The sequence below is a fragment of the Octopus sinensis genome, linkage group LG9, assembly GCF_006345805.1.
Source record: "Octopus sinensis linkage group LG9, ASM634580v1, whole genome shotgun sequence".
Classification (NCBI taxonomy): domain Eukaryota; kingdom Metazoa; phylum Mollusca; class Cephalopoda; order Octopoda; family Octopodidae; genus Octopus; species Octopus sinensis.
The window spans coordinates 64,649,386-64,661,885 of NC_043005.1; the positions used below are offsets into that span (position 1 = coordinate 64,649,386).

Below are 12,500 nucleotides of genomic sequence, written 5' to 3' on the forward strand. Positions count from 1 at the left end.
ATGTACATTTTCTTACAAATAGTTAAACAAATGCGTCTTATGCATAGTTGGTTATGAAAGAATTGAGGTGGAAGGATGATGGTGACAAAGATGATAGAGATTATATGGGGAGGATAAATAAAAAGAAACCAAACCTGCTTTGTAAGCTGTTCCTCACAAAGTTTGTATAAGGTGAAAAACTTTTGAGCGAGTAGAATATTCTGCTGGAAACCACAGCTTGCCATTTTTACTCTCATTATTATTCCACGATCTGGAACCATCATTGCAACAGTACGGAAATTGATTTTTAAGTTCTCAGGCAACTCTTGGCGTCCTGCATACCCAGGATTCTAAAGAGAAAATTAGAATTATATATGACTGTTGCCTACTGTAAAGGAAGTAATAAAATTGCAATCATAAGATAATATTCATCTCAATCATGAACAAAGCATCTGATTAACAAACACACATCAATCTTTTCAATAATAAATCAGAAAATAGACCAGAAATAATGTGAAATCCTTTATTTCCTGAGTATTCAGAATTAATTAATGGTTAGCGGTTACACGAAAAACTACATAATAAATTTGAATTAGAACTTTTCCGAATTGTTAATGTGTCTCAATAGACATGAAATACAATGTTGTATTATAAGACATAACTAAAGAAAACCATTAGAGGTTTTTTATTACAATTTACAAAGGGAAACAAATAATGCAATAGGTGTAGTACAAAATATAACACATTGGCAAAAGTGCATAAATGCTATAATAGTTGTATATAACAGAGAAGAAAAGAGCTGTCTCTCTCTACAAGTCTGTCAAGATATAACTGCTTCTAATGTTTCTAGTGATGGTGTTTCAAAACACACTCTTATCCATTAAGTCCACCATTGCTTTGAGGCAGTGGAGGCCCAATAGCCCAGTGGTTAGGGAAGCGGACTCACGGTTGAAGGATCGCGGTTTCGATTCCCAGACCGAGCGTTGTGTGTGTTTATTTGAGTGAAAACACCTAAAGCTCCGCGAGGCTCTGGCAGGGGGTGATGGCAACCCCTGTTGTACTCTTTCGCCCCAACTTTCTCTCACTCTCTCTTCCTGTTTCTTGAGTAATGCTGCGATGGACTGGCATCCCGTTCAGCTGGGGGGAACACATATGCCACAGAAATCAGGAAACCGGACCCATGAGCCTGGCTAGGCTTGAAAAAGGCAATGTTTATCGTTTTTTTGTTTTGAGGCAACCTGGCTTATTTAATGTTAGTTCTACCACTGCGTCACACCTTGGGCAAGTGTTTCAACTATAGTCTCAGGCCAACCAAAGCCTTGTAAATATATTTGGTAGACAGAAACTGGAAGAAGCCCATTGTATATATGTATACATATATATATTTATACATATATCCATGTGTGTGTATCTTTGTGTCTATGCTTGTCACCCACCACCACTTGACAACCAATGCTGATGTGTTTATGCCTTCATAACTTAGCAGTTCAGCAAAAGAGACCCATAGTATAAATACTAGGCATAAAAAAATGTCCTATGGGTTGATTTGTGTGACTATAACCCTTCAAGGCAGTACTCCAGCTTGGCCACAGTCAAATGACTGAAACAAGTAAAACGATAAGAGTTATATTTATATATGTATGGTGAGTGAACTTTATCAACAATGTTTTGCCCTTTCTTGGAGTTGTCAACCAAGGTTGCTGGCAGAACGCTAACTACAGAATACTGCTGGTAGGCCTGGTGTAATAAATTTTACTCTAGCTTTTTCTCATTTTACTTCCTTCCAATTTGACTTTGTAACTCCTTCCTTAACAAATCCTTGCCATTCTTTCTATCTGTCTTCTCCAATGCAGTCACACTGAAGCTACTCATTTCAGGAGATGACATCCTTATAATGGAGTGTCAGTCAACCTCTTTGACAAAAATAATACTGCCCAAATATACTCTTTTTACTCTTACTCTCTTTTACACTTGTTTCAGTCAGTGGACTGCAGCCATGCTGGAGCACTACCTTTAGTTGAGCAAATTGACCCCAGGACTTATTCTTTGTAAGCCTAGTACTTATTCTATCGGTCTCTTTTGCCAAACCGCTAAGTTACGGGGATGTAAACACACCACCATCGGTTGTCAAGCAATGTTGGGGAGACAAACACAGACACACAAACATATACACACACATATATATATATATACATATATATATATATATATATATGACGGGCTTCTTTCAGTTTCCATCTACCAAATCCACTCACAAGGCTTTGGTCGGTCCAAGGCTATAGTAGAAGACACTTGCTCAAGGTGCTACGCAGTGGGACTGAACCCAGAACTATGTGGTTGGTAAGAAAGCTACTTACCACACAGCCATTCCTGCGCCTATAATATATTAACTTATTCACTATATTTAGAAACTGATTTGCACTCATAATTGCCAGAGCCTCGTGTTCCATTACTCTAGGTTTATATTGATTCAAGACTTTAGTCATTTACTCTTATGGATTACCAGGATAGGCTTTAAGCTGATGCTACACATGCAAAATGATGAGTAATTTTCTGGGCAGCTTCTGGAATATGATACATTAGAGCTGGATCATCTAGATTTCAGCCTATATATGTTCAGTAGCCAACTAGCTAGTCTTGTACAAATATATGCTCCACTTGTCAGTTCCCATGCCATTCTTTCAAGCATAACACTCAGAAATAATGAAAATAGCATTGGAGTAAGTACAGCCCTTTGTTACACTATGTATGACTGGTAAGGGGTCCAAACTAGCACTCCCAAAAGAGATTGTGGCAGATTGGCAGATTTGATTTTCTCAAGCCCTATGATTCGTAATGCTAGTCACATAATTTCCTCAGAAGTATTTACAGTAGTTTTTCTTATTTCAATACCAATAATTGTAAAAGCTTTCATTGAAAGTTTTGACTACAAACTTCTGGAAAAAAACGTTCTCTTCAAAATAACTGTAACAATAACATTTTTACTGCTTATTTGTTATACTAAATAGCTGAAAATCTGTAAAATATATTGGTCACACCTTTTGGCAAAAGATGCAGTTTTTAGTATTTATATTATCCTGCAGAGGTGATAAGCTAATCTTATTTCAAAGCTGACTTTTTATTGAAGAAGAAGTAAATAAAAATTCACCTTTACAACTTTGGTTATATTCATAGAGTGGACAAATAAAACTGTGCCTATTGCTTGTTGTATTTTAACAGACATGTGCAATACTTCCTAGAAGAGGACACTGGTCTGTTGCATGGTAGATACACCATCAGGAAATTGCATAACTATCTCAACAAATTTCTCCACACATGTATGGTCTGCAAACCCTTTCATTCTATACTGTTAAAAGCATTTGTAAAATCAATGAATGCAATTGAAAGAGGAATGTACTATTCCAAATGCTTTTCCTCAATGTATCATAAGATAAAAATCATAACACTGGTGCTCCTAGACATGAGAAATTCGCACAAGATTTCAGGAAAAATTAATTTCAGTATTTTTCACAACCTCCTGATCAGTAGTTTATCTAGAATTTTCCCTTGGTAATTTCTGCTGTCCTGTCAATCACCTTTACACTTGAAAATGGTAACTATTTGTATGTTCTTGAAATATCAAGGGAGGTTACCACATTTCACCACTCTGGAGAATTGAAGAAGCCTATAGCATTTCTTCCCTTCAGACTTATAGATTTCTATGGGGATGCTGTCAACACTAGGAGCTTTCCTGATGTCTCACAGTTGTCAGATACCATCTCATCAATATTCAGCAATAAATCCAAACTGATATCTTTCAAATTTAATGGAATACATTTCAGGTCCTCATGAAAAATTGCTGAGGGTCTGGCTAAACTGTTTCTGCCAGACTGTGTGAATCAGACTGACTCCTAATTTCATCTGCCTTCTCGTCTCATCATCAGTATTTAGGATACCTCAGTTCCTTATGTAGCACAATATTTGCATCTTTAAGCAGATTCATAGCTTGCTGTGTGTTCTTCCCATTGAGAAAAAATTAATTAAACCAGTCAGTTTGCTTGTGTTTGGGGAGTCCTCATTGAGGCAGCAGCTGCTTCATAGATTGTTTCATATATCTGTGTGCAGTAAGTATCTACTTATAAAGTATCAACTAATGGAATATCAAGCAGCATTTTTAATTAGCTGGTTGTATTTACTGCAAGTATACATTGCACTTTAAGGTTCGGGAAAAAAGTAAACCAAATTCGTTCCAATCAAGCATGCTTGATTACTTTTTATCACATACAGTATCAACATGACTGACTCCTGCTATTTTAGCTCAGCACACAACTCGAGAAGTGTGAATAGCTATCAATTCTGCATAAGCCATTTCACCGTTGGGAACAGTAGTAGTTCTGTCGTTGTCAGTGAAAGTTAAATATAGTGGGATAACTGAGACAATTGAAATACAAAAGTGAAGGTAAGTGGGTATGAGTTGAATGCAAGAAATGAGAAGTGCTTTTCAGCCAGATTTCTTACACGCTAGTACACAGGGGTCTAATTTTTTAATGCAATTAGTAAGTGTAATTTCAGCAGAAAAAATGAGTAGGAGTAATTGAAGCAGTCATGATATGTGATAGAATAATTAACATCTAATTAATGATAGATAATATGACATCATCCATGATATTTAGCTATACTTATGATTAAAGAAAACAACTCACAAGTGGTAGAAAGAAGAGACAGAAGTTAAGAGAGCTCACTGTTATATAAAATTTCTAGTTGTCACTACACGATACCTATCTATATAAAGATATATTTACTCTAATAGATCAGCAAAACGGCCTGGTTCTGTGACAATGTCACTATAGTTAATTAAAAGGTTATAATGTGAAGTATTCCAAGAGTGCACTAGTGTGCACGAGGATTATAAGCACAGTATAAGAAATATATGTAACTAAATGTAAGCACTCTTAATTTTGTTACCTCATTTTTCTTCTTATTCATTGATCTCTTATTAATCTTCTAATGCTTAAGTTCTCAATAAGTAGCTATTTGTCTTCACTTGAACACTTTTAATAAAAACAGTCTAATGCATTTTATTATTCAGTGGTAAGTAATAATAATTTACAAAGATTTATTTTTGATAGTATTCTCTGATAAATAACCTATTAAATTCATTTCTCATTATATATATTCCCAATCCTTATTCCTCTCCCTTCCTCTTTACAGTGGATAACACTTCAAAATATGTACATATATAGTTTTAGATTGTGTATATGCACACACACACACACACACACACACACAATGTATAAATAAAAAATCTATTTTGAAGGGTTGAGATATTACTGAATGAATAATTTCCCATCATTTCTCAAAACCTTTGAACACGATATAACAAAACCACTTTTCAAAACAACACCTAAATTACTTAAAGTTTGATGAACTATATTATTAAAAGTTAAATATCCTTGCCAGGTATATCAAACAATATTTCTGATGCAATCCGCAAGAACTAAATAAACCAGAATTCCAATGATTTGCTCAACTGTGACATACACAAAAAATTTATTTAAAGCCTAATACTAAATTTAATTAAATATATTTCAGCTATACATATATACTTATTACATTCATTATATTATGATATCATTAGTAAATCAATACTACAATAAAATACAATAAAGCAAAGAAAACATTATACAATAATGATATAATATAAATCTAAGATATGACATTTTACACCAACAGTATAAAATAAATTCTATTAAAATTAGAATTGACACATTGTAGATAAATACAATTATCACTAATCAAATAAGTGCATTTAAAATTATGTGTACTTGTGGGTTTGTTATTATAATTAAAATAACTTAACATATATGTAAATACTTCTGTCAGCTGTCTTTTCTTACAAAGTAATACGTCTCACAATTTTCGGTGTTAACAGTAAGTTAAAAGGAAGTAAGATCATCAATTAGATTTATGAAGCATTAAATGTGACATTAAGTGACCAAACATCAATAAAATGTTACATAATATATTGGCAAATGTCTGTTAAAATACAACAAGCTACAGGCACAGTTTTATTTGTCCACTCTATGAACGTAACCAAAGTCGTAAAAAGGTGAATATTTATTTACTTCTCCTTCAATAAAAAGTCAGCTTTGAAATAAGAAGAGCTTATCACCTCTGCAGGATAATATAAATATTAAAAACTACATCTTTTGCCAAAAGGTGTGGCCAATATATTTTACAGATTTTCAGCTATTTAGTATAACAAATAAGCAGTAAAAATGTTATCGTTACAGTTATTTGGAAGAGAACATTTTTTTTCAGAAGTTTGTAGTTAACTTTCAATGAAAGCTTTTACAATTATTGGTATTGAAATAAGAAAAACCACTGTAAACTACCAATTATTACCACACAGCCTTGCATATGTGTGGCTGCGTGGTAACAAGCTTGCTTCCCAACAACATGGTTCTATGTTCAATCCTACTGTGTTGTACCTTGGCAATTGTCTTTTGCTATAACCTCAGGCCAATCAAAGCCTTGTGTGAGTAGATTTGTTTGGCAGAAACTGAAAGAAGCCTGTCATATGTGTGTATATATATATATATATATATATATACACACACACACACACACACACATATGTATATACACATGGATATAGCTATGTGTGTCTGTGTCTGTGTTTGTCTCCTCCCCCCCATCACTGCCAGACAACCAGAGTTGGTGTGTTTACTTCCCCATAACTTAGCACTTTGGCAAAAGAGACCCAAGAGACCCACAGATAAGTACTAAGCTTTAAAAACAAATAAGTCCTGGGGTCAATTTGTTCAACTAAGAAACCCCTTCAAGGTGGTGCTCCAGCATGGCCACTGTCAATGACAAACAAGTAAAAGAATAAAAGAATAAATAAATAAAAACAAAACCAAAATAGTATATAATACCATAGGAAAGCTGTTGGTGTTGAAATTAAAGTTAACACTGGTAGTGAGTCCAATGGAAAGTTTATTATAGCCTTAGCCTTTTTCCTTAGTCTACTTTTTGAGTCAATCACACAAGAGTTTAAGACCAGATATTAATGATGTGCTCTCATTACTGGTGATAAAAATTATATATTTCTTTATTGCCCACAAGGGGCTATACACAGAGAGAACAAACAAGGACAGAAAAACGGATTAAGTCGATTACATCGACCCCAGTGTGTAACTGGTACTTAGTTTATTAACCCTGAAAGGATGAAAGGCAAAGTCGACCTCGGCGGAATTTGAACTCAGAACGTAGTGGCAGACGAAATACCTATTTCTTTACTACCCACAAGGGGCTAAACACAGAGGGGACAAACAAGGACAGACAAATAGATTAAGTCGATTGCATAGACCCCAGTGCATAACTCGTACTTAATTTATCGACCCCGAAAAGATGAAAGACAACATCGACCTCGGCGGAATTTGAACTCAGAATGTAGCGGCAGACGAAATATGGTTACGCATTTCGCCACCTTCATGATAAAAATTATAATCATCAACAAAAGGGGGTAGATGGCTCTGCATTCAAGAAGGATATGAAAGATAACATTTGGCAATGGGGGCAATAGCTGTTGTACAAGAGGGATAAACTTTTGTCAGATTCATGTGTAATTTATATGAGGGAGATGAACTGGAATTGCTAACAGAATGTAAAAGCCATCAACTAAAGAGTATAGAGCCATGTGATTATATGGGTGACTGGAAGTAATAAATCAATTTTGTTATATTACTGTTTAGGGTTGGAAATAGGCAGGAGAGTTTTAGATAATGGTTGTCACAGTTGACAATAAATGGCTTCTCTCGCTATATGAATAACAAATTATGTAAGCGGAGGTCGAAACAATAGCCACAAAAATGCTTCATTGTCGATATCTATAACTGATAACACAAGTTTATTCTAATAGTTTAAGAAAGAACTGTCACTATTCCACACAAAGATTTCCTGTGCAAATACAAGCATTATGCTATGCACATGTGTAGCTAGTATGCTATGGTTGACAAAAAGATTTAATAAAATTACATTACATTACCATATGGATTTGCAGAAAATGATTAAAAGTCCACCATGATGTAAAATGCTTTTAGCAACATAACAATTTATGTGAATGAGAATATAAAGAAAGAAAAAATTTTTAATCACTTGCAAAATATTCTTGCATTAACTGGACATATTTCAAACTTAATATGCATTTAATCCTCATAATTTAATCTTGTGTTGTTTTCAACACAGAGTTAGATATATTTTATAACAGTTTGTGGTCGGGAACTTAAATGACAGTTTATGATGTTCATAAATAATACTGAATGTATGAAACATAAGCAATGTGACATTTAATAGCACAATCGGAAAATTGGTTCTTATAGATATTTTATTACTTATTTGTTAGAAGATATAAATATAGATACAAGACACTAGAAATCTAAGAATTATACCTTCCTTTTATTTAAAAAAAAAAGCAACTGAAAAACAAATACAAAACAAAATAAATAAAAATTAAATTAACAAACTGTAATCTGTCAACAATATGATATAACTTTCGAGAGAGACGGAGCTTTATATAACAAAGCATTGTTAATAGTGTACAACCATCTTGATTTCCTTTACAGAAATAAAAAGAAAAGCTAAAGAAATTCTTAAATTTTGTTCTTTATTCTTGAAAACACAAAATGGAATCTCCCTTTTTGGGGGAAACTGTGAACCAGAGAAAAAGCTTCAGGGACATTATGAACTGGATATAGTGATTAACCCTTTAGCATTTAATCCAGCCATATCCAGCCCAAATATTCTACTTGTTTTATGTTCAAGCTGGTCAGGTCTGGCCTCTCACACCTATTTCTTTACTACCCACTAGGGGCTAAACACAGAGAGGACAAATAAGAACAGACAAACGAATTAAGTCGATTATATCGACCCAGTGCATAACTGGTACTTAATTTATCGACCACGAAAGGATGAAAGGCAAAGTCAACCTCAACGGAATTTGAACTCAGAACATAGAGGCAGACGAAATACTGCTAAGCATTTCGCCCAGTGTGTTAACGTTTCTGCCAGCTTGCCGCCTTTCTGGCCTCTCACACCTACCCAACATTTGTCATTCTAAGCATTAATTGCATCATCGAAACCTAAATGCTACAAGAGAATGCATGACTAATACAAAATAATGTGAATAAATAAGCATTATATTTGACAGTATAATCTGAATGCTAAAGGGTTAAGGACTGCTAACAAATATTTCATTGGAAGTGTGTTTGAATCAATGAGTGGAGGAAATGTTCTCTCTCCCCCCACAATACACACACATATGTACACATACACCATTCCACCCACAAGCATTCTTTAACTTTTAGATAATATGATCTACTAAAAAAGCAAGTTCTAAGACCAATGAGTTAGGAGTGGCTGTGTGGTAAGTAGCTTGCTTACAAACCACATGGTTCTGGGTTCAGTCCCACTGCATGGCACCTTGGGCAAGTGACTTCTACTACGTCCACAGGCTGACCAAAGCCTTGTGAATGGATTTGGTAGAGGGAAACTGAAAGAAGCCCGTCGTATATATGTATATGTGTGTGTATGTGTTTGTGTATGTGTTTGTCCCCTCAACATCGCTTGACAACTGATGTTGGTGTGTTTACATCCCCATAACTTAGCGGTTCGGCAAGAGAAACCCATAGAATAAGTACTAGGCTTACAAAGAATAGATCCTGGGGTCGATTTGCTCGACTAAAGGTGGTGCTCCAGCACGGCCACAGTCAAATGACTGAAACAAGTAAAAGAGAGTAAACCAAAATACACTTTCTTCTGCATAAGTCAATGATATATGTCACAATTAAGTACATGTATTTTGTTTTGTAAATATTATGGCTAGTAAATTACTGAAACTAAGGCATTAAATATGCTGACAAATTAGAAATACTTGAAATATAAGATTATCATAAATGTTGTTATTCTTAGTCTGCATAGGTTCTGAAATGGAGGGTTATCTTTAATATGTTTTGAGATCACACTGACTTTCTGATAACATCACAAAAGTACTCTCAACCATGGTCAGTATGTTGTTTTTCATCATCATCATCATCACTGTTTAACGTCCGCTTTCCATGCTAGCATGGGTTGAACGATTTGACTGAGGACAGGCGAACCAGATGGCTGCACCAGGCTCCAATCTTGATTTGGCAGAGTTTCTACAGCTGGATGCCCTTCCTAACGCCAACCATTCCGAGAGTGTAGTGGGTGCTTTTATGTGCCACATGCACGATGGCCAGTCAGGCGGTACTGGCAGCAGTCATGGAAAATCATGTGTTTTTTTAAGTGTCACCTGCACACAGGCACAAGTGCCAGCAAGGCAACGCTGGTAACGATCACGCCCAAATGGTACTTTTTATGTGCCACCAGCACGAACGCCAGTTAGCTGCTCTGGCAATGATCACACTCGGATGGTGCTCTTAGTTCTCCAGTAGCACGGATGCCAGTCATCGAATTTGATTTCGATTCTGATTTCACTTGCCTCAACAGGTCTTCACAAACAGTGTCCAAAAAATAAAAATGTAATCACTTACTGATATTTTGTCATGAATAGTGATTATTTCTTCTAATATATCCTTCAACAGAAGGTTACTTCCCACAGTTAACTAAAGAAAATTATTGCCAATTTTAAATACTTCATTATGAATGTAATCATTTAGAAGGTAATCCAAAAAATATGCCAAAGTTTTAGAAGCAAACCTTAATGATTATCACTAAACTTATGATATTACCAGGTAAGAATAAATTATAGTTAACCTTAAATTCAATGACCTAAAAAATGCAGAATCAACCTAAGTATACATGTAAGGTATTTTCTATCAGAAATACAATATGACAGTTAAATTTACCATGGTGATAAAAAGCCCAAATTCTGGATCCATATCAACAGAGGTTCCATCAGTAAAGATAAAATTTGGCTTTCTCTCTTTCTTGCATGTAAGGACAATAGCAATTTGTTGAGCAGCTACAGATAGTACAGGTAACTCAATTCTGTTGAACTCATCAAAACAGCCCCATGAGCCAGACTGTGCCAAACCTATAAAGCAATAAGCAAACTGTAATTAAATTCTCATTGAATTACCTTACAGAAATATAAAAACAGAATGTGACATGCTGGGAATATATTTTCTTCAGTGAGATATACTCGCACTCCATAACACTATGTTTCAAAGAAAGATAAATCTAGCTTAGTACTGACAGGTTTAATAGACCTGTCGTTATCAAAATTTATTTTCATTGATAATGAAACTAGAATGCTGCTGGATATTTCATTTCATGTCATTAGAAAGAATATTCTCCATGGCAACACCAATTTCCATTTCCATACAAACAGTTACAAGTTCATCTCTCAAGCAGGAATTTTAACATAGTTACACCTTAAACAATGTTCAAGACATAGTGTTTTATAAAGGCAGTGAGCTGGCAGAAACATGAGGACGCCAGGTGAAATGCTTAGTGGTATTTCGTCTGCGTTACGTTGTGAGTTCAAATTCCGCCGAGGTTGACTTTGCCTTTCATCCTTTCGGGGTCGATAAATTAAGTACCAGTTACGCACTGGGGTCGCTGTAATCGACTTAATACCTATGTCTGTCCTTGTTTGTCCCCTCTGTGTTTAGCCCCTTGTGGGTAATAAAGAAATAGGTATTTCACTGTCTTTACATTCAAATTCCACCAAGGCCAACTTTGCCTATCATCATTTGGTGGTGGTGGGGGGGGTCGATAAATTAAATACCAGTTGTATACTGGGGTAGATACAATCGACTGCCCCCCTCTCAAAAAATTGCAGGCCTTGTGACTAGAGTAGAAAAGAATACATAGAGTTTTATATGTAGTTAAAATATATAATTTCTAGACATTTTCTCAACTATAAAAAAAATATTAAATACAGTCTAAGATTAGCTTAATGGGCTTTTTTTTTCAATATTTTATCTGCAATAGTAATCATTTATTTCAAATTATTCTCCTCTGTAACAACTTGGAGAATGACTTCCCTGAATTAACAGTACAAAGTGAAGCAAATTTTAACAACTGAAATAATATTCTTGTGACCCACCTTTATAAATTCTTCCAAGTCCTCTGTAATCCATTTGATCTGAGCAGTTAAATATGACAACATATTTACCAAGGCATCGACCCATATCTTTTGTTGTTTCAGTTTTGCCTGTTCCAGCTGGTCCAGCTGGAGCACCACCAAGTGACATTCCAAGTGCTTGAGCAAGACTTATATAACATCTATAGTGTGAAATAAACAAATAAATAAATAAATAAGCTAATGCAATCACCACAAATCCAAATATGGTTTTAAAACTTCCAAGACAATGAATTGGTTACTGAAAAATAGAAATCTAACTCAGAAAAAATATTTACTAAATTGTTTCTATATTGTCTTGCAGCAAGAAATATATAAAAAAATATTTCAGCTTGATGGGTTTTTTTTTCCCTTTGTTAATTCTTTCACACTAAAAATGTACGATGCTATTCAAAATAACTATGGTAAT

At 34.8% G+C, this 12,500-nt stretch overlaps 1 protein-coding gene across 1 annotated transcript in view; it reads right to left on the reverse strand.

The window, feature by feature from the left end:
* LOC115215439 (dynein heavy chain 5, axonemal-like) overlaps nt 1-12,500 on the reverse strand; it is a 370,977-nt gene that overhangs the window by 198,255 nt on the left and 160,222 nt on the right. The window contains exons 30-32 of the mRNA XM_036506013.1: nt 12,056-12,234; nt 10,851-11,038; nt 135-329 (exon numbers count right to left, since the gene is read on the reverse strand). Of these exons, the coding sequence (XP_036361906.1) occupies nt 135-329; nt 10,851-11,038; nt 12,056-12,234 (562 nt within the window). The remainder of the gene's footprint in view (nt 1-134; nt 330-10,850; nt 11,039-12,055; nt 12,235-12,500) is intronic.